The sequence below is a fragment of the Ambystoma mexicanum genome, chromosome 4q (genome assembly GCF_040938575.1).
Source record: "Ambystoma mexicanum isolate Mex_15411 chromosome 4q, UKY_AmexF1_1, whole genome shotgun sequence".
Lineage (NCBI taxonomy): Eukaryota > Metazoa > Chordata > Amphibia > Caudata > Ambystomatidae > Ambystoma > Ambystoma mexicanum.
In genome coordinates, this window is record NC_090928.1 from 87,644,586 (window position 1) to 87,668,417 (window position 23,832).

General features: G+C 48.6%; 1 protein-coding gene across 1 annotated transcript in view; it reads right to left on the bottom strand.

Moving 5' to 3' along the window:
- LOC138467483 (interaptin-like) overlaps positions 1-23,832 on the bottom strand; it is a 672,097-nt gene that overhangs the window by 558,069 nt on the left and 90,196 nt on the right. Inside the window, exon 4 of the mRNA XM_069607521.1 lies at positions 11,079-11,233. Coding sequence (XP_069463622.1) covers positions 11,079-11,233 — 155 coding nt within the window. The remainder of the gene's footprint in view (positions 1-11,078; positions 11,234-23,832) is intronic.

A 23,832-nucleotide genomic window follows, 5' to 3' on the forward strand; every position in this document is an offset into this window, starting at 1 on the left:
TGGCAAATGACACAGAGCATGGGGTCAACGTCTTAAAGGTCGAGCTGCGTGCCCTAAGGTTGATGACGATGCAGAACCACTATGCCCTCAATATGCTGACGGCAATGGAAGGAGGCGTGTGCCAAAAAATTTGGGATTCATGTTACACATTTGTGCCTTCCAAAGATACAGAGAATGGATTGTTGTCTCATATAATATTATCAGTACAAAACGTTGGAGTGCGCATGAAAAAAGAAGTTGGTATCCAAGAAGAAGATTAGTTCGATATCGCCTTTGATTGGGCTCCATCCTGGTTAGGAGCCCTTGTGAAGATGCTGGTACCCGTTACCACGTTCGTCCTGGTTCTCTTCTGTCTTCTGTACGTGCCAAATGGGACTCTGATGTTGTGCCAAAGCATTGCCTAATAGCGCAATGATGATGGTTTCAATTGGTGTTTCAAAAGTACCTTCTAATACAAAAGAGACAGAAATACAAACTGATCATGCCATCCCCCAAATGCTCTCTGTTTACTATGCGGATGAAGCAGATCGCTTATAACATACCATCATTGTTCTACCCCCTGACCCTGAAAACTATAAAGAAGTTTGGGTAGATTTAGGTGGGGACGGGGGATGTAATTACATGACATGCACCCCCGAAGAATATGCACGAGCAGAAGAAAGCCTGCAGGATGTATGTAGGGCATGGATGCACCTAAAGGGAACACCAGCATGTAAGGCTGCGGTGAGACGGGACCATTAATGCAAGTATGCAGAGGAATTTGTTCATATAGAAGTAACGAAAGAAGGGGGAATGTTGGAAAGGAAATTAAACTCTCCCACCCGCTAGGCGCTTTAGGGTGAAGCAAATTCCATAGATACACTTGCGATGTACCAGCGGTGAGGGTGGGCGTGCCAAGACACCATGCACAAACGCAATATTACAAATGCATAGACTTAGGCCCTCATTTCAAGTTTGCCGGTCTGGAAACAATGGTGCTGGTAGCACCATACTGGCACTGTTTACCATACCGACAGATTCAGGCCTGCAATGGTGTTAACACTGTCACCGCAAAGTAACCCCCACGGTGCTACGGCGTCCCGTAGACCCGTGACTGCAAAAAGTGGGATGAATCGTCAGACGTACCCGAATTACCAGCACTTCGGTATACCGGATCATTACGGGTACCATGTACACGGAAACACAGCCATAAAAATGGCGGTAGCACCATGATCACCACACCTGTAATACCGGCACCACGGACCAGGCGTTAAACAGGGCCAGGTGAGCAGCCCTGTGTGCAAAATTAGCCCAGCTGCACATCATTGGCCACTGGGAACCTACAAAAGGGCCAAACACACACCCAACCCACCTCCCAACACAACCATGCTGGCAGTTGGTCTAACTGCAATTGGGATGGGGAACCTGCAAGCAGCTATGGAGTTAGAACCAGCACTGAGGCAGAGGAGGATGCGTAGGCGCAGGAGGCAAATGAGGAACCCGGTGGCCAATCCAAACATCATTGTATAGAAGGTACCACAGCGCAGGCAGTCACCAATACCCTGTATCAGGGCCTCGCCCTCGATCCTGGCCCCAAGTCAAATCCACACATTATACCGGCTTGACAGGGCCACAGTATTATCAATTGTCAACCTCATCAATGAAGACATCTGCAGCATAATCAACATCCGGACTGCAATTCCACCCTTGTTGAAGGTAGTCTCGGTACTGCACTTCCTTGCAACTGGCACCTATCAGCACACCGTTGGTGAGCTGCATGGGCTGTCACAACCCTTTTTTTCAAGGATACTCTTCCAGGTACTGGATTATCTGCTGCGCCATCTGTCAGACCACATTGCCCTACCCCGAATCCCTGCACAAGTCAATGCTACCAAAGTGGCCTTCCATGCCCTTGCCGGTATGCCCAATTGCATTGGTGCCTTAGATTGCACACATGTGGAGTTGACTGCCAGACACGCAATTGAGGTGGTCTATCTAAATCGGAAACATTTCTAATCCCTGAATGTACAGATGGTCTGTGAGGCACAACTCATCACGCATTGCTCTGCATGTTTCCCGGGGTCGACACATGACTCAATGGTATTGCGAACTCCACGTTGGCAGGGTACATGGCACGTTACGTGGGAGAAAGCACCTGGCCGTTGGGTGAGTAGATTGACCAATGCATGACCTCTGTGTAGTGGGGGGAGGTGCAAAAGACACTCCCCAGAGTGTCCCTGGCTGTTGGGGGAGTAGATTGACCAATACATGACCTCTGTATAGTGGGGGGCTAATAGACACTCACCAGAGTTCACCCAGCCTACCGCTGCAATAGGTACATGCCAGTATGCCATGTCACGGAAAAGCATACACTGTCAAATGGAAAAAACCTAGCTATGGAGTGGCACACCATGCAAAAGCAATATGTGCAAGGGATTATTGTCACTGGTGATAAAGTAGTAGGTGCACCCATGTGCTCAATTGCTATGTATCCTGCTCTGCGCAGTAGTTACTCCAATCCTGTGTGCTGCGGCTGCATGAGACTGACTTTTCCAGCAAACACACTGTTGTGTAAATTGAAAGGAATGAGACATGTAGTTGTCTAGCAGGCCATCAGGAATGGAGACATTGAGCAGGCCAAACAGTCACAGTAGTGTAATATTGAACAGTTGATCCAAGTAATTTTACCAGAATGCATAAAAACATCTGTGGCCTGTACTATGTTGTGTGCTAATATTATACACAGCCTGTGTACATGCTATAATTGCCAACACCAAAATCCCAAAACAAACATCCTATCACTTTTCTGCAGGTGATGCCGGATAACCTCTCACACCATGGCTCATGACACCCGTCAGATGACCACAGAAGGGGCATGAGGAGGCCTAAAGAGGGGCACACATACGGACCGGACACGGGGCATGATAGAGCAGACCTTTGGACTGCTCGAGGTTAGGTTCCGCTGCCTCAGCCGATCAGGCGGGGCATTGCTGTAAAGCCCCGTAAAGGTTGGCAAAATTGTGCTGGCATGTGCCATGCTGCACAATATGTCTATACGCATGAACATTCCACTGCCGCCGGACATGGAGCCAGCAGATGAGGAGGAAGAGGATGAGGACGATGATGATGGGATGGGTTTGCAACCAGGGCGGGGTGCCATGGACGGACTACATGCATGGGGAGCACTTATTAACAATTTTTTCTGAATAAACTTCACATGCACATGAAGCACATTAAAACACATGTTGCTTGTAACACTTACATTACATGATTGATACACACACAGAAGAAGATTGTCCACTCGTAAATCTGATTTGCAACCCATTGCATTATAAAGAACATTTTTGAACAGGCGCTACAAGGATATACACCTACACGAACCCACCCACCTCCCAAACGTACCCACTCTCCACCCAGGACCAAACTACCTATGCCCACTATGGACTCCCCCACCTCCCAAACATACCCACCCTCTACCCAGGCCCCAACTACCTATCCTCACTATGCCCGCCCACCCCACCTGCCAAACGTATCCACTCTCCACCCAGGCCCAAGACCTATAATGGCAACATGTGAAACATTAGTCAAAGAAACAACACTATCTCTTGCCACGCTTGGCCCCATGTATGTCCCTCTTAGTTGCTCCACACAGCCGCGTGGACCTCCTCCTGGGGCTGCCCACCTGAGAGCTGGATGGGTTCGTGCTGGTGGAGGGTATAGTGGGATACTGTGGGGGTAGGCGGCACAGGATGTCTTGTAAGGCCAGCAACAAAGTTTCAGCAATGTTTGATTGCAAGCTGTTGCCCTCACGGACCCTTCTTCAAATTAACATGTTCGAAGTGGCACAACGGTCAATGGCACATTCAACCCTGCGGTCTATTTTCTGGTTGCTCTCCCATTGCAGCCTCGACTCCTCATGTTGCAGCCTGGATGCCTCAAGGTGACGGTCAGGTAGTGTGGCCAGCATGTCCTGCCGTTCTTCTATGCGCTGGAGATGGCTGCTGATCTCCTGCAGCGATGGTGTTGGGGAGTGTATTGGACTCCTGAGGCTCGTTCAGCTAAATGAGTGTTGGGGTTCTCTTCGTTGGCTGATCCCGGTGCCTCACTGGGCTGTTCCTCCCGACTGCTGTCCGTGCCATCTGACTCGGACAGGTGTGGTGGTGGTGGTGCACTTCCCGGTGGAATGGCAGTGGCAGCAGGGATGGTTGGCTAGGGTGCCTGCTGCATTACCGTTGCAATAGGGATGGTTGGCTGGGGTGCTTGCTGTGCTACCGGTGGAGAAAGGATGGTTGGCTGGGGTGCCTGCTGTGCAGCACGGTTGGTGGTTTCCTAGGCAGGGTGTACTGGGCTGTCGTTACCCCATGGGTGGCAGAGGTGCTTGCACCTGACGTTGAATGACGTCTTTGACGACGTGCACGTACAGACTCCCTCGACGTCCCTGGTTGAGCCCAGTCAGTTTCAGATTATGTTCCTGTAGGCAATTGAAAGGCATGCTGTTAGTGGTCTGCCAGAATGTGTATAGTACTTTTACATGCAACACACTCATCAGGCAAGTTCACATTTTGGTTACATGCATTGATGTGTGCTGCAGTAATGTGGGTGTGTATGGGTCATACTTGGGTACAGCCCATCTGCCTGGCTTGGGGGGCAATGGGGGTACTGGGTGTGCTTGGGGTGATGGGGACTGTGATATGTGTATTTCTACCCCCATGCCCCCTCCCAATGTGGATTGATTGGGGGACAGGTTTAGCTTGATTCACAATAAAATGTTCGCTCTTCTGTACTCACCAGCCTCACCAGGTGCCTCTGCTCGTGCCTCTGCTGCCCCGACTCCCACGATGCCCTCGAGGTGCAGCACGCTGCTACACTTTTCCTCCTATGGGAGTAGCTTTAGTGGTGACTGTGATCCACCTCCTGTTGCACTGCACTGTCGTCTGTGGGCTGCCAGTAGGTTGCGCACCCTCATGCGCAGGTCATCCCACCTCTTTTGGCAGTCCTCGACTGTACGAGCTGTGACCCCCACAGTTGACACCTTCTGGGCAGCCTCAGCCCATATGGCCTTGCGCCTGAGCTGCGTGCTGCGCCTCTGGTCTGGTGTGAATAACTCCCCTGCATTGTCCACTATGTGGTCGACAAGCAGGGTGAGTTCAGCTTCATTGAAGTGGAGTTTGCGCATTAGGTTCTGCAGAATTCTGGAAGACATATCCCTCTGTAGTTTTAGACACTCCCAGTAGCTGGATGCCTTCTGGAACCGGAGGATTGCAGTGGATTGTTATTTTTGTAATGGTCCCACTCTCTTTCCAGTTTGGGCTATCAAGGTATTTCCGGCTCCAGTGTTTCCGCCTCCGTGCAGGCAGTGCCGCTTTGTCCGGCATACACGCGGCAGATGCGGATGTACCAGCAACATTTGTGGCGGTACATCCGTATCTGTAAGTGTTACTGCGATGGCGGTTGCACTGGTTCCGCGCATTGCTGATGCATGCCACTGCCAAACCGTAATTCTACCTTGTTTCCACCCCCTCGCGGTGGCAGAAACGGTACCACCACCATCACAGTAACACCAGATTTTTAAAGCTGGACTTTTAAGGAGGGCCTTATTGTGTACCTCTGAGGAAGTCCCATTTTTGTAGTTAGCCCTTTTCTGTGTTAAGAGCACGCTAACTAGGGGAAGGGAATCATTCCCGCTTGTGAAAACAATTGAAATTCCCAAACTGAACTGTGATCACAAAACCAGGAAAAAGGTGCCATTCTCCTGGGAAACAAACAGCTTAGCCTTATTGTAATTGAAGTGTAACAGGTGCATCACGCTCGTGCCCTAATATCAAATTCAAACACTAGAAAATCAAAGTCCATATGCTTGTCAAGTGAAAGAAATATCATCAATATCTTTATTCTACAGGATGTCAGTCGGCACGTGTTTCAACGTTCGTCGTTATCAAGGCAGTCGTCATCAATGCAAAGACCACTTCAAAGGAAGAAATCTTGCTTGTTATCTTTACTAGAAGTATACTGCAGAAAATGTTTCCATGTTATGGAATTCCATATATATGTGATTGCGCCATTAGATACGCTGAGATGCAAAATATTATTGTTGTATTTGCGGCAGTAAAATTTGATGCCGTTAGGCAGTTATATTCATCAATACCTAATGAAATGGCTCGATCCCTGCAGACCTGCGACTATCTGTTTAGGGATTATGTCACAGGAGGGTGGACACTTTAGTTAGATGACATTCTAACAGATCCTTTTTTAGTGTTTAGTTGAGGCAGGGAAATCCCTCATAGAAATAGGGACAGATAGGCGTTTCTCTTTCTTTTCACGAAGAATAAATGTCTTTACCAAACACCATGCCACCTTTGTGTCATTCTTCTTCTTCAGCATCCTTACACCAGTCTAATGTCTACGTTCATCCACTCAGAACTTGCTTGCTGTTCATAATCCACCAAACTATAATGTTATGTTGAAGATCGCTACACTTCAAATACATCTAACTCCGGAACTCACTTCCTACACCTTTCTGCAGGAACAGGAACTCGATCTTAAAAATAACACTAACAATCAAATTCCCCCTCCTCCCCCACTCCAGAGAATGGACCTAAAGCCTGAAGGTATGGATTAAAATGGGCAGATGTCTTTATAGAACCCATATATTGCTTGAGACATTTAACTACCTGAAGCACAGTCTCATCACTCATCCATTATAGAATATATCTACTGATCACATAGGGTAGGGCAAACATCACCAGCACATTATTAATACCCATAACAGCTAAAGGACAAAACAAATGCAAACAAGAGCAGCACAACAACCCACTGAAAGGTTCACAAATTAACAATAACTAATGCCAAGAAAATGCTCTAAATGGAGCACAATAACAAGGGCTATCTCACCCAAACGATCTTTGAGCTCTTATCCTTGTTGCAAAATCCGTTATCTTTCCAATCTCATGAGTCCTCTCCAAAGGAGTGATGTAATAAACTGAAAATTGTCTTCAAAATAAAATTCTTAAAATTTAGGAAGTCAATCGGTGGCAGCTATTGCTGGAAACTGGGGTGAATTTTATATTTAAATGTAGGTCTAACTGTCAAGACACATTGTTAAAAATATAAATCATGGAGCATGCAAATGGTAGCTCTGCCCCTCAATGTTGGTCCCATGGATTAATAATGTTTTAATGCATCATTCATCTGTACTAATTTCTAAATGGTAGTAAATCAGCTTTGTAAACCCGATTTAAAAAACATTCCGTGGATCGAGAAGCATGTTTGTGTTAACAGCCAATTACTACTAGTACCTTCATGCTAAAGAGCTTTAACAAGCAGACTTATTTACGGCTTCAGGAATCTGCAAAGTGTTAGGAAAGATTTCTTAATTGTGGGTAATTTTCCTTCCATGTGGCAACCCCTAAACTTTTTGCTGTTGTTTTCACCATGATCTAGACTTTGCCAGAGAAGTGCAGCCTTCTGCCGCACTCCTCTGGGCTTTTGCTCCATTCTTACGGGGAAACTGACATGCCCTTAGGACAGTCAGTACCGGGAAACGCTGTTTTCCGTAGTTTCTTCATCATGTTGCAGCTTTCGTGCAACATGACACAAGAGGGCACTGTAAACTAAGTTACTGCTCTCTTGGGTCTCTAGTTGTCTACAGGCCCTAGATACTCTTTTTTGGATTGTAACTGATCGGTGCAAGTGAATCACGGGCGGGAATGGTGGCAGCGATCGTTTCTTGTGTTTTGAGATCCTTTTGGCGTTTTAAGCGTGTCTCTCGCGCTTAGCCCAAAATGGTGGCCTGGCTCCCAAAATGGCCAGACCACGAGGCTCCTTTGTCCTGTCCGCTGACCGTCTTGCTCCCTTCACCTTCCCCAGGTCAAGCCGACCCGGGGCCTTCCTTATTTGGGCATGTACTTTCCTGCCAAACACAGATGCTTTCGCGGGCTTCTACAGGCCTTGTGTGTGCCTCCAGGATGTGGGCTGGGATGTCTGGTCCCAATACACATCCTGGGTGCCAGAGAGTCTAGGGTGGTGTGAATGCCTGGGACCACCGTGGTCCGTGATAGGTCCACGTATGGTGCGTGTGTTGATGAGCGGATCTCCCATTGGGTCCCCTCCGTTTTGGCGCGAAGGGAACCGTGGATAAGAGGGGGCTGGAAACACCACTACCATGTCGATCTCCTGAGTTCTCATGAACGAAGGAATACAGGAGCCAAGTATCCTGCAACCAAGAGGCTGAACCGAGGAATCGCTGGTGACCCGCTGAAGGACTGCTCCTCTGCATTGCTGTCGCCTTGTGAAACCCTTTCTACCTCTGATCGAACCAGAAGGCCTGTACTGGTACTTCGACCCTTGGAATAGCAGGGACAGCTATTCTCAGCATCTTCACCATCTCCTGCAAGTAAGCCTTCGGAAGTGTCTCTGGGCCATCCAGCAGACTGACCAGCCTACACAGGAGTCTTGCTCTGTAACCGCCGCCAGGTTGTGTTGTATTTCTAGTCCTTGTCACTCTCACACGATTCGTACACTTGGCATTCCCAGGTCTGAAGTGAGTAGTGTACATTTGGCTTGAGATACACACGGCCGCTCCGTTGCCCTGCTGTGGTAACAACCTGTGCGGGTTCACTTCGTTTGGGACATCTTTAACTCAACTCTGCTGCTGCAGAATCTACACGACGAGACGTCCCCTGCTCTCCTGAACATGCCAGCACTGAAACTGACACGGAGAAGCCTGGGTCTGCTTGCATCGGGGACCGGTGAGTAGCATAGCTAGGAACTGGTCGCCCTCCTGCAGGAGCCCATAGCTTTTCCCCGCTGTGTCAAAACAGCACGCCTTTCCGTACTAGCGCTCTGCTTCTGCCCACAGTGGAGGCTGCGCTTGAGTCGCGGAACTCTGTTCTTCTTCATTTGTGCACCAAACTGAACTGCCTGGTTCCCTCGAAGAGACTCCCCTTTTTGCCCGTTGGCACCAGCATGTGCAGGTACTTTTGAGCACAAGGCTCCACTCTTCGTAGGGCTCGGACTTCCTTTTAGTTGGGTGCCTCTGAAGGCGGACTGGGTCTAATCATTATTTCGCACTGCCTGTTTTCCTTCCCTTCTAGGTGGACTACACATTTTGTGCATCTAACGCTTTAGACTTGTTTGTATTTGTATATATATTGTATTGGTTTGGTATGTGTTGGTTTACTAGAGTTGTATTGTGATTTCTCGCTACGGTCATTGTTTTAAAGGCCTTGGAATAAATGTGTATATATTTTTAATATAACACCTGTTTGGAGTCATTTGTAAGTGTCCTTGCTTTGTGTGCTCATTGCGGGCTTTCAGTCACCCTCACCCCTCTTGAGACCTAGTCTTGACCGCCGCGATCGCTACCCTGATTGGTCTGGCTTGTCCAGAGGTTACCCTGTTCCAAGTAATTAGGTTGTCCCTCTGAACTTCTGCGCCGCCAGGACAGAGTTCAGAAATCCGTCTTAACACAAAGCAGCAGTCAATTTTCAGGGATTTTGGAAGTGCCTATCTGAGCTCCGACAGGGCTTCACTAGAGATGCAGTGAATATGTTGGAAAACGACCAACCAACATTCAAGGAGTACCTTGGTTTGCCTGCTTAATACAGCATCATACAGTGAATTCGCTTAAATGCGCACCGAGCAAAAATGGTTTATGTTAGAAATCAGAAAGAGTGGACATTTGTTTTTTTATGAGGACCACCATTACTGTGAACCATATGAAAACCGCCTGCTTTAGCAAGTGCAAAAAAGCAGAGCCTTTGCAAGTCTCCTTAACCTCTTCCTGCATTAGAATACCTATATGGCCATAGGCTAACCTACACCAAGGTTGGTTGCTCAATATAGAAACCTGAGGGAAAACAGCACAAATGTGGGAAAAGCCACAGAAAGTTTATATCTGTTCCTGCATCAATGACAATTTCAAAGCACATGCAATTAAGGCTGATGATGTTCAGGATAATTTATTCAGAATTCTGGACTATGGTTATTCACAGATTTTAATATTGTTGGGACCTTCTACTGCCTTTGATACTCTGGACCAGCACACTCTGGTGGAACTGTTGTCAAGTGCGTCATGAAATAATGAACCTTGGATAAGGTCCTTTTTGTCAGATCTGGTTAACAAAGATTGCTCTGAAGGGCATGCCTCGGGTCTTACGTTCATGTTGTGCAGAGTTTTGCAGGGATTGTGCCTATCAACATTTCAATTTAACATAGATGTCACACTTCTCCACCATATACGGGTTATTGAGTGTGAGCTGCTGTGCATTTATGCGGATTTCGCAACCGTTTGAGAAAATTCAGAAGGAGGATCCGATTTAACTTGATGAAACTTTAAAGTCCTACCAACGTATATCATAAATCCTAATACATAGCTGGTCACTCAAACATCTGTCAAGGCTCTGGGTGTCTGGATCCATCTCTTCTTAAGGCGAATTTTACTGAAAACCTCAAAATACTATCTCATCCATTTCTGTCAGAGGCTTGTTGTGCCATCAAAGCTAGAACAATAATTGGATCTAAATTGGACAATGATTATTCTTTCATCTGTGTTATTACCAATTTGACTCAGTTCCAAAGTAAAACCATTTTCTGACACTGAAAACTGCCAAATGATTTCTGTATCTTGGGCGTTTTGTGACAATCCCCACACACCACTATTTAAGCAACATCCCTTGTTAATACATCCTACCCCCTCGATTTCGCATCCGACTTATAGCACTGCATGCAACTACTTTCATATTATCAATTTTAGGGCTATTCCACTTGTGTGATGAGCAATAGCAAAGATGAGCACCTGCACTATACTGTAGGTTTTGTCTTGGTGCCTTGGCACTATTGGAAAAGGCCTTGGGAAAGAGGATAGATCTTGGAGCACGAGTAGCCTTGCAAATTGATGTAATACCCATGTGCCATTTAGCATTGTTCTCAATAGAGATATGGGTGTAATCAAATTTGGCTTATGTCTGTACATATGATTAATGAGCACTCTTCCTGGGATTAAAATGTGCCTGGGTGCTCTTGCAATTGGTATTCACATAGCCTATGTTGGGCATCTACAATATTTGAGGAAAGCCATTAAGCTATTGAATATACTTTACCTCAGATCATGGGTGATCTGGTCTTGCATGTCTGCTGTGCGCTTGTAGATCTTCTCCTCCATCTCGTGCATGCCAGACTGTGCCTTTAGAAGGTCCATCCTCTTTTCTGTCAGTTGCCTCTCCACTTCCTTCTGCTGCTCCGATCTCTGATTTAGCTGAAGAGGGGTGGCAAAGGAATGGCATGAAAGATTCTTGTGAAGGTGCATTCAATTAAAACACATGATTAACACGTTTCTGGGTGACATCGTAACCAATGCATGCTTTCATCTTCTTAAACCCTTGAGTGCTAAGGGCCAGTATGTTCCTCCTATTATCAAATGAACACACAATAGACCAAGAGTGGGTGTCGTCACTTTTAAAACACAATGCAAACAAAGAAAGCATGTGCATCACAATAACATCCTATTACTTATTTGTAAAGTAGAATGTTTTCCTGATTTTAAAAGTATTTCTGGCAATGACTAGCTGTTACATCATTGTGTGTACATAAATATGTGTGTGTGTGTGGAAAGGGCTGTTCATGCAAGAGAGGGATGTTCAGTGGAGATGAATGTCATAGATAACAGCAGATAATTTTATTTTTAGTGTTTTGAAAGCGAACCAATACTATACAAATTGCTCCACAGCTCCTTTCACGCATAAAACCAAAAAAAAAACATAATTGAAAAACTAATTTTATGAAAACATACAATGTAACACTCATATTAATTAACAGAAAAAAACAGGCAAAAAAGCAAATGCTAAAACTAAATGTAAGGGCGAATCATCAGATACTTTTAAGGAAAAGAAAAAAAAATTCTAACACAGTTCTCAGGCTTCTATAAAAAAAGAGTTCCATAAATTCAACCTGGGAAACCTGAGGGTTGTTCCGCTCATCTTCACTTCGTTAAAACATTACACTTGAGTTTTGGATTCCAGACCTGATCTGAATACTCTATAAGCTGTCAGAACAATGACCAGATTTGTCAAGCAGGAAGATGGGACAAGATTGATTCACTTGCATTTATTTATTGAGCAATTGTAAGGCGCCTATACAGCAGAAAGTGTTTCCAGGTGCCACAAGACAGAGGGAAGGGGGAACAAGGTAGGAGAAAAACAATAACGGTCCTACTTGGCCTTGTGACATTCAGATCGTGCAAGTGCAGCAACAGGAGGTGAACAGGGGGGTCATGTGGGATGAACGAGGGAGGGGAACGGTGAGTGATGGGGGGGTACGTGCTGGGAGGAAGCCAAGTGTGCGGGGGAAGGAGAAAGGGTGAGCTAGAGCGAGGAGGGAGGGAGTGGTGAGTCAGACAAGTAGTCTAGCCAGGGGGACATGCCCGGAGGCAAGCGTTGGAAAGGGGAGCATTAGCTGGGTGGCTGCTGGGGGTAAGTGCCACGGGGGTGACCAAGGGCAAGTGCGCGGGGGACGGGATAGGGGTGGGTAAGTGCAACGGGGTGAACCAGCCTAAGTAGTCAAGTCAGGGAGGAGAGCGCGAAAGCAAGTGCTGGGAGGGGGTGATGATGATGATTGGTCAGTGGAGGGTCTGGCCCCTGTAGGACTCAGTAGGGACCAGGCCGTCAGTCACAGCAGCAGGGGACAATAAGCAAAGGAGGGAGAGGGGGAAGAAGGAGAAGAAAAGGAAGGTTTTGAGGAGTTTCCGAAACTTAAGGAGGTCTGGCTCAAGCCTAAGAGGGGCAGAGAGTCTGTTCCAGAGTGAGGCTCCTGCCGAAGGAGATCAATCCTCCACTCTCTGCTTGGAGAATCGTCTGACCTGCAGAGAGTTAGAGCTAGAGGACCGAGGACTCTAGCCGGGGGTATTTAGTGAGAGAAAGTTGGATATAGCACAGTCCCAGGCCCCAGAAAGCCTTGTGGATGATGACTTGAATTTGATATTTGCAGCCACAGGGAACCAGTGGAGAGATTTTAGGGATGGAGAAATGTGGTCCCTGGGCTTGGGGCCAAGGATAAATCATGCAGTCCTGTTCTGGATTGGTTGAAGAGGGCACAGGGAGGAAAGAGGAAGATTAAGGAAGAGACTGTTGCAGTAGTTGAACGTAAAGAGAACCAGAGCTCTAGAGACTGAGTTTCTGGGGGGAGGTGAAGCTGAAAGGGAGACTTTTTGACAAGGTCAGCAGTATCGGATGAGAAGGAGAGAGGAGTTGAAGATGACCCCCAGGCATTTTGCCTCGCATGAGGTTGAGGAGAGGGGGCTCAAAGAGGGGTGACAGAGTAGGGACTGAAGGAAGGGGGTGAGTTTAGATGAGAAGGATCTCAGTCTTGCTGGTGTTAAGACAGAGATCATTAGCAGCACCCCATGCCTGAATAGAGGTCAGGCAATCAGGAATGAGGGAGGAGAGAGAGGAGGGAAGCTTAAAGGAGAGCGGAGTGTCATCTGCATAACAGTGAAAATGGGTAGAGAAGGTGGAAATCAAGTGGGCAAGTGAGGCAAGGTAAATGTTGAAAAGCCACAGCGAGAGGATAGAGCCCCGAGGGACACCGCAGGTAGAGAGTGAAGTAGAGGTGAGAAAAGTGCCCATTTGAACATGGGAGGGCCGGGTTTGAAAGGAAAGAGGTCAACCATGCAAGTGCCTAGTCCGTGATGCCCAGAGCATCTCAAATTCAATTTAGGAGGGTGGCATGATTGACAGTGTCAAAGGCAGAGGACAGATCAAGGAGTGTGAGAACAGAAGGATAATTGGAGTTGAGGTTTGAGAGCAGGTCTTCACGGTTGTTCAGGAGAGAAGTTTCCGTGCCTCTGGCTGCTCTGAAGCCAGACTGGTGATTGTGTAGAACGCCAACAGATTCCGTGTGGTGGATTAGTTGGGAGATGAGTAACTTCTCCAAAAGTTTGCTCAAGAAGGGAGTAGTGGTGATAGGGCAGTAGTTCGCTGGGCAGGAAGGGTCCACAGATTGCTTTTTCAGGAGAGTGTGCACATGGGAGTGCTTGAGATGTACTGGGAAGGAGCCAGTGGCAAAATACTGATTGCAGAATTCAGCCAAAAAGGGGGCGAGGGCAGAAATATTGTCCTTGATAGTTCTTTAGGAACAGGGGAGCACCTGTTTGGAGGACACTTTCATATAGCAAACAGTCTTGGTGACCTTGTCAGGTGCTGTGGGTGAGAAGGATGAGAGTAGGAGGGATGGAGGGAGAGAGGCCATGGGAGGCCGAAGTACAGTAGGAGGAGGGAGTGGAGTATAGGAGAGTGAGGACAGGATGTACTGAGTTTTTGTTGTGAAGTGGGAGGCCAAATCCATGCAGAGGTCCTGGGAAGGAGGGGGAGAAGCAGAGACTGCAATAGAATTGGCAAGTTCCATGCAGATTTTGAAGAGTTCAGCCGTGCTGTTGGTGACCCCGGAGATGTGGGCTATGATATGGTCCCACTTCTTGGAGTGGATGGAGAGTATGTAATGCCTTTGGAGCAGACAACAGGCCAGTTTGTCTTAGGATGAGTGAGAGGACAACCACTTCTGTTCCGCAAATCTGCACTTGCTTTTCAGCAAGGCTAGGTTGGAATCATACCACCTGTTGCACTTGGAGGTAGGCCTCATGCATATACTCATGGCAGGGGCAAGGATACCAAGGGTGTTGGAGATGGAGAGGTGAAGTTTAGCAAAGGTTAAGTCAAAGTGCAAGTCCATTGGATGATTGGAGGGAGTAATAAAAGAAGCAGCAAAGGCTGCAACTGACACTTGCTTCATCAGTCGAATGACAGAGAAGGACACCAGCAGTGTGGGCAGGGGCTTAGCCAGGGAACACAGTAGCTCCAGGTGAGAGGAGAGAATTATCAGACCAAGACAGGTGTACTGAAATGGGTAGAGAGAGAGTTCAGTTAGATGAGCACATCCAGAGTGTGCCCGGCTGAGTGGGTTGGACCAGAGGGAAGAATGGTGAAGGAGAAAGAGTCACAGAGGTTGCGGAAGGTTGAGGCCACATCAGGAGAGTCAAGATGAATATTGAAGTCTCTGAGGAGGAGAAGCTTCGAGGTAGAAGCCAGGAGAGAGGAGGTGAAGTCAGTACACTCCAATAGGAAGAGGGGTCCTGCAGATGGTAGCTAGAGTGATCGACAGGGTGGAAGATATGCCAAGCTTACAGTCAAGACATCCAAAGGCGGTGTAGGATTTAATGGGTATAATAGAGGCAGGGATCCATTCGGGGAAGACAAGGGCTAGTCCGCCTCCAGGCTAATTAGGCCTGGACTTGGAGAGGATCATGCAGCTGTGATGGGGCGTCAGCTTTCATTACGCCTCCAGACCCAGGGGTTTCATATTCCCAGGAGAACGTATCTGGCAGCATTGATTAGGAAGAATCCTCACAACATGGCGGCATCCGTTCCTAACGGGGGCGGTCTAGTATTGACTCTGCATCAGCTTCCACATTGGACCACGCCCCCAGCTCGGGAAATTGTACTTCCTTGTGGATCGGCAACGCGGCTTTGCATTGCTACTCTCATCGGAGTGTACTCACGCATATTGTCCTTCTCTCCCCCCGAATCCGGCTTACATGCAGATTCTTCATTTAGGAGAGCTCCAACTACGTTATTTCACCCTACTGGAACGCCATCTCCCAGAAGGCATAGGAGGCACTCGACTACCTATTCTGTGTACCAGACGCGAGCCACAAACACAGTACGTGTTGCATCCACAGGAGAAGAGGTTAGGGTTATTCACTCCCTTTGTGTCAAGGGTCATCTCTTATCTACTCTCCTTTTCTGCTATCCTCCACCTGTTATTATTTAAGGACACTTAGAGCAGAAACTGTACAGTTTGTTTCTGTCACCTTCCCTCTTTCATCAGAGAGGAGAAATCAGATCCGCCAAAAGCGCTTGGAGAGAGTAAGTCTCTTCTTCCTTTGGGTTCTCTATTTCCATGCTGAACCTGAGCTTGGTAACAGCAATTTGATCACCAATCCCTGTCACTCTTGTCTTGCAGCAGGACGAAGGGTAGCTGTTAAAGAGCGACGCATCTCAGCATCGCCTATCACTAGAACCTGGATCCTACGTTCTTTAGCAGCACTACCCAGGCTTTTTCCCCCAGGAGGGTTTCCCTGGAAACCTCTCTCCGGTTCAGCTTTTGTCAGAACACTGAGAGGTGACCAGGTAGATTCTCAATTCATCCATCTTCACCATCAGGACCAGGTAGGTGACATTCAATTGCCTAACAGCTGTTTAAAAAGGTATATTTAAGTATCGTGGCATAACAGATAGCAACGCCCAAACTCACAGCTGTTGGATATTGGTTGTCACCAATATGGACCACCGTATGCAGCAGCTAGTCTCCACTGTTCAACCCTTGACAGCGAAGGTGCAACATTTAAAAAAGGAAAACGCAGCCTTGAGGTTACATGTGGGGTGTTTAGAGGTCCCTCCGAGGCCCTTACCTGGGGTTCGCTTTGATGGGAATCCCCATAAGGTCAAGGAGCTCCTGGACTCATGTACGATCCCATTTGCATTTAAAGGGGCTTATTTCCACACGGATAGAGATCAAGTAGGATACATGATCTCGCAGATGGCAGGGCCGGCTATCGCCTGGCCAACCCCTTTCGTCATGGCTAACAACCCTATCCTCGATTCTCACACTGCCTTCTGTAACAGCATAAAGAGCATGTTTGGTAGACAGGAGCTCACGGTCGCTTCACAGGAACATCTCCTGGATTTCAGAGGAGGAAATCAAGACATTCTAACATACATCACTAGGTTTAAGCAGATGGCCAGCGAAACTGCTTGGCCGGACTGTCAGGTATCGGGATCCCGCTGCAGTGAAGACCAGGAAGCGCCATGCACAACCTAAACGCTTGTCTCCCACGCTTTGTTTGCAATACAGACAACGTGCAGCTGGCCCTTTAAGGAATCTATTGCCAGGTGCCTTGAAGTTGGCATGGCAACGTTGGCGTCCGATGCATTTCTCCAGGTCCCTCCTCCTGCGGCGCTAACGCGCATGGTTGTCATGTGATTTCTTTAAAGGCACCTCCTACCCGCTTTTCCGGTGCTTCGGATTCCCGCAACAGTGGCATTTTTGCATCTTGTGTCCTTGTTTTTGCCTTCCCTTTTCCAAGTTTCCTTCCCTTCCTCCCATTCCCCTTCTTGCCTGCTGGATCTACTGGTACTCCGACCCGGCTTGCCTACGGACGTCCTGTGCCTTCGTTACCTGCTTCAGTCTGCCTAGTTAATGGACTCAGACTGCCCTCTGAACTCGCTCTGCTCATGTTTGGTCTCGCCGCAGCCCGCCTCCTGTTTTGACTCGGACGGCTCTTGGAACCCGCTCTGCTTACGTTTTGTCTTGCTGCAGCCCGCCTCCTGTCTTGACTCCGGAAAGGAACTCAACCTGCTCTTGCCTCCACACCTTTTGTATTTGTTGTTTGGAACTTTGCCTACGTATTATCTTAGATCTCTGGAGACTTTTGGGGAGTCCTTTTCTAGGCGTCCTCGTGCCGTCAGGGTCAGGTGGTTGTGGACTCCAGCTGTTTCCATCGGATCGAACTGTCATCTTGCCAATTCCCTGACTGTCTCTTCCTGTGCCCCGAGACATACCAGCTTCCCTGCTTGCCTACAGTCAGAATCTCATATGGTAAGCCCTCCTTATTTTGTAAATCCAGTCAGGTGGTCTTACTCATCTTAGGTGTATTTAAGCCTTAACAAACTTTTTGTTGCAGGATACTTCAGGTGACGGCCTCTGTCATTAACAGTACCAAGTTCCTAGTAATTGAGTCAAGGTTAGTGGATTATCATTTATAACAAATTGCCATAGTTTCTTCAGACTGCCTTGTGGTAATCCTTGTTTCCCTTGCAGTCTTAACAAACAACAGCCTCTGTATTGTGTGTCCTGTGTCGCCTCCTGCCATCTGCCTCCATTGGTTTCTTCCGCTCATCGCTCCTGGTATCATATCTTTTCTCTAATTAACCGTGCTGGTTGTACACTACATTAGCTAGAAGAATTCATCTGCTACACAACGTGTGCAAGTACGCCTCTGACCCGGACGATGCTCTAACCACGATATTTAGGAGAGATTTATCTGAGGATTTTAAGGAGGAGGTCTCTTGTGTGCCTCGCCCCCATTCTCTGGCTGAATTCATTGCACTTGTTAAGCAGTTAGACTTTCGGATGCAAGAAAGGCAGTTGGAAAAGAAGAAGGGTCGTACACCTAGACCTCCTCCAGACACCACATCGGCGGTCAGTCGAGCCACAGCAGCAGATAAACCCATGCAGCTGGGGTCTGCCAGAGGTCCGTTTTCCCCAGAAGAGCAAACCAGACGGAGGACCCTTGGTCTATGTATGTACTGCAGGGCTAATACACATACAGTAAGAGAATGTCCCATAGCCCCCCTAAGGAGGTCGGGAAACGCCAAAGCCCGGCCGTAGGGGGAACCACGGTTCGGGACCACATCCAGCCCAGCGGTTCCCAAACAATGAAAAAATCCTTCCAGTGCACCAGACATGTGGACACAACCATGCTAGTGCTGCAGGTATCATTTGCAGTTGGCGACACATTCATACAAAACATTCCCGCTTTAGTGGACAGTGGAGCAGCGGGGAACGATCAATGGGCCAACTCTCATGGTACTCCCCGGTCTACCAAATCTATTCCTATTCCGGAAGAAAGTGTGGACAGAAGCCCTCTGGTGTCTAGCCCCATCCGGGACCAGACTGGTCCGCTAGAGAGGAGAATCACTTCACACAGTGAGAACCTGAGTCTGGATATCATTAAGGCCGCTCACTATCCAGTTATACCAAGTCTACCCTGGTTACGGGACCATAACCCTTACATTAACTGGTCATCCGGATCATTTTATCTTGATCCGAATATTGTTTAAAACACTGCATAAGGCCCAAGGTTGGTGAACCAAACCTTCCGACTCATACATTCTGAGGCTAAAGGGGTTACCACGCTCAACCAGATGGCCGGTCTTCAAGAGCCTATCAACAATTCCAGAAAGTCTTTTCTTCTGCTGAATATACAGAGATGCCACCTCATAGAAGGGATGATTGTGCTATCGAGTTGATCCCCAATAATCCATTACCATTTGGTCAGATGTATATTCTGTAGGCCAGCGAAAAATAAGTTCTTCGAGATTACCTCCAAACGAATCTAAGGAATGGCCTAATCACAGAGTCTACCTCCCCTGTCAAAAGCAGTGACAGTGCAGGTATTTAACTACATCTATGTGAGTGTGAGGACATCAAGATCAAAGTCTTCAAGGAGGTGACAGATGTCAGAGAAGTGTTTGACAGCACAGCGAGAATTAAGGGTGGCTAAGTGAAGCTGGTTACCAACTTTAAAGGTTTTCTGAGGCGGGGTACAGGGACCCGGTACCATCGCTGGGTAAGGACAAGGAGGCAGCGGGGGAGGAAGAAGGAGGAGAGGCAGGAGAAGGGAGAAAGTTAAAGAGACAGAAGACACCTGTCAAGAAGGAGGAGGTTGGGCTGAGAGCACTAGGCCATGATAGCGCCATTCAAGTAGACATTGATGATGCACCTGGATGAGAAGCCCGCCAAGAGAACTTCCCATCTGGTTCCACCATTAATGAAAGAAGAGAAGAAAGGGGAGAGGACAGAGACCATATGGGGAGTGCATAGGTCAGCGGAGGGAACGACAAAGAGAATGTCAGTAATAGTCTGCCTGGAGAGAGCATTGACATAGGTGTCGGCAATAGGCAGACCTGGGTTAGAGACCAGGAGACACTTCTTAAATTCTTTCCTTCCAGGCTTCGAAAGAGAGGGAGCATAGGTAATAGAGTAGCAGTTAGAGTAGATGGGGGAGATAGAGAGCACCATAGGGAGGGGGCGAGGGAAGGAGAGCTGCACAGTGTACAAAGGAAGTTGAAGACCCTTTGCATCATCCATACGGCTTTCTGGGGCCTGGGACCGCTCGACCTCCAACTTTCTCTACCAAAACATTTTCCTTCTCGAGCTCTCCACTCATCCACCTCCATCTCTCATAGGGTCAGATGCTTCTCCAAGCAGAGAGGTAGGGTCAGATCTCTCTCCTGGGCTGGGGCCTCCCTCTGGAACCGCCTCCCTGCCTCTCTCAAACTTGAGCAGAACCACCTACAGATCCAGAAGCAACTCAAGATCTTCCTTTTCACTTCCGTTCTCTCTCTTCCTCTCCCCTGCTGATGTCCCTGACTGCTCTGTGCACTAGCGACCTGAATACCATCTAAACTCAGGCCCAGGCTCCTGCATGTCCAGTTGCCTTAGCACTGCCTCTGGGCTCCCCAGCACTTAAGGGTCTGTACCTGCAACCCTACAGTCCCTTCTCTCTGCACTTATGAGCCACCTAATGGCTGAACTTATGGAGTTACCTGCACTTCTCCCCCACCCCCTGGTACTTCTCCACTACCTCTCCCCCGCACTTGCACGATCTGAATGACGAGACCTAGTAAGATTGTTGTTTTGTCCTGCCTTTGTTTACCCTTCCTTGTCTTGTCACACCTAGAAACACTTGCGTATAGGCGCTTTATAAATGCCATATCATATCATATCATATTAAATCATAACTCACCAGACGGCCTAGCAGCCAAGAAACACAGTTTAAGCAGGTACTTTAAGCAGGAATCAAGCAAGGGAAGTGAAATGCCCAGATATGGAGCACAAACATACATGGGTAATGCCAACATTTAAAAAGGGCAACAGGTTATTGAAAACACCCAGATTTGAAGTTCCAGAAGGCAGACAAATGCAGCAATTCAACACAGGTAACAGTATTAAAAAATACCCAGATTTGAACTTCAACTCGCATTGGAAATGCCAGCACTAGCACTGGGCAAAAGGTTTTGAAAAGTACCCAGATTTGGAAATCCCAAAAAAACTGAGAAGAAGTATAATTTAACACGGGCAGCAGAGGGTACATTTTAAGACACACAGCATGCAGTAGAACACTATGCAGATTCAGCTCACCTAATGTGTACAGGCAACTGAGTCTGTCAATTTAGGAAATTAGCAGCTATAGGTGGACAAGGCAGTAGAGTTTTCAGCCAGCAGATAAAGCACCATGGCCAAAAACAAGGCGCCACACGGCTTGCAATTGCGGGACTCTGAGGGAGAGCGCAAATTGTGGATAGGGAGTTTGTGTGGGGTGAGTGGCGATGGGATCCAAAGGTGAACGTGGTGTGCTAGAGGGGCACCACTAGGTCAATACTTATACCGTGGTTTAAATCCAAATAAAATTGCAAACATCTATGCTTGAATTGTATTTCTGGTGCAGGGGGGTATAATCTCCTGGCCTAGGAGACACAATGGGACTCATTACGAGTCCGCCGGTCGGGAATGCGGTGATTCTTTGACGACGGTGATACAGTTTCCGCGTCCGCAAGCTTGCAGAAAAAGCGGCCGATAACGGCCCGTCGGTCGTGTGCACCACATCAACCCGGAAACAGTGTCACCGTCACCACGTAAACACCCACGGAAATGGACATACTGCCTCAATAAGCAGCGCAAAAACCGTGACTGCCACCGTCGTCACGGACACGGAACCACCGGAAGCGGAAATAACATGGCCGCGAAAACCGGAAAGAGAGCGGCGGCCATTATATAAACCACAATCCACTGCCATCCAGTCAGCACAGGCCAGATCACCACTCTGAGAAGGCAAAAAGAACAACCAACATGACATCCAGGATCCCTGCACAAAGACAGCGGAAACAGCACTTCAGCAAGGCAGAGCTCACAGTACTCGTGGAACACATTGTGCAGCATGCTGAAATGCTCTTCAGCGCTGACCACCACTGAAACTGCAGACATGGGAGGAGCGCTGCAGCAGCGTATTCCACCTTGAGGCAATACATGGCATTGGCGATGCAGAGGCAGGAGTGAGCCCACCTGCAGATGCCGGTAAGTGCACAGATTACAAAGCCATGAGTGCATTTTGAGCCCAGGAGTGCCCCAAAGGACCCACTCATAAACCCCTCCACACCCCCAGTCAGGGCAGGAATGCCCCAAAGGACCCACTCATAACCCCCCCCCCCAGTCAGGGCAGGAGTGCCCCAAAGGACCCACTCATAACCCCCCACCCCCAGTCAAGGCAGGAGTGCCACAAAGGACCCACTCATTAGCCACATGAGAAGCAACAACCCCACAATACAAGGCCCTTGGACATGCTCACAGTGCGTGACTGGGTACAAGCAGAGACACATACACCTGGGTGCATCAACAGTCATATGCGTGTAAATGCAAGTGCTCACTGATTGTCCTGTTTGATGCATGTGATGGACCCATCAAGTACCAGCACACAACTAACAGCATGCTCTCTGTGTCCCCACAGCCATTTCAAGTGACAGCGACAACGCCAAACAGGCGAGGCGACGTGCACCTGCACGTGGACAATGCAGCACCCCTGCCCAGGAGAACGACGCAAACTGCTCTGGAACTCAGCCACCAGCTGCATCTGGCAAGGATGCAACAGCCATCGCCACCATCCCCCTGCTGCCTGCTGCCACACAAGTGCCACGCCCACCCACCATGGCTACAGTTCCCATCCTTGAGGCCATCTGCACTGCGGAGGAGGCTGCATGCAGTGATAACAGTGCCCCAGCCATGCAGGCTGAAGTAGGGACAACTTGGAAGACCTATCATCCCTCCAGGACCTACATTTCAGCCCCCCCCTCCATGCATAGTCCCATGAGGTCACCGACCCCCTCCATGGCAGAGCTCAATGGCCGCATGCAGCGGATGGAGGATCAGCAGGCCGCCCTTACACAGCTTAAGGAAAGGCAGCTGAAGGAGTCCAGGCTGCAGCAGGAGGAGGCCAGGCTGCAGAGGGAGAGTTATACCACATCTGTGCATCAGATCTCCAGGGTCATTGGACGTTTTGCCACCACCATCGTGACCTTGGCATGCCATGTCCGGGAGGGCAACAATAACACATCCACCATAGCAGAGTCCATGTTGCTTGCCCAGCAGGCGTATCTGGGACGTATGCCAATACTGACACCAGCAGTGCCGTCCAACAGTACCACCCCATCTAGCTCCACCACTGCCAGCCCACGGAGGTGCTCAAGTCGCCCGACAGGGCCTTCAGGCAAGGATGCCCATGCGCAGAAGCGCACACGCAAATAATGCCATGTATGTTTGGCTGTGCAGGAGACATTCATGGACACAATGGGTGTATGGGGGGTGGGTAAGTTTGGGTGGTGGGAAAGGTCCATTGGGGGTTTAGTAGTTTGGGGCCTGGTTGGGGGTGGGTACGTTTGGGTGGTGGTGGAGGTCCATTAGGGGGTTAGTAGTTTGGGGCCTGGTTGGGGGTGGGTACGTTTGGGTGGTGGGGGAGGTCCATTAGGGGGTTAGTAGTTTGGGGCCTGGTTGGGGGTGGGTATGTTTGGGTGGTGGGTGGGCACGGGTGTTCCGTTTACCTACCCAATGCACCTTCTTTCCTGTTTTTTTAAAAATATATCACCTTTGAGAAATTCAATAATGAGTGGACATCCGTCATTTCATTTGCAGTCAATTCATTTATTAACTGGCATCGTCATATCCATGCAATCCTGTCAATGTGCAGTCTCTCAAAAGTAAATGCGAATGAGTGTATCCCGTGCTCGTTGGCAATCTTGTGCACCCCAGGGAGGGGGTAGAGCCATTCCATCCCCATCCCCATTCCCATCACCATCTTCAGCACCATCATCATCCTGTGTGTCTGGGGGCAGCGGAATGTTCCTGCGCATGCACAGATTGTGCAGCATGGCACTTTTACCCGTCTTCACTGGGCTGTAGAGCAGTGATCTGCCAGATCTGCTCAAGCAGCGGAACCTGGCCTTCAGTAGGCCAAATGTCCTCTCAATCATG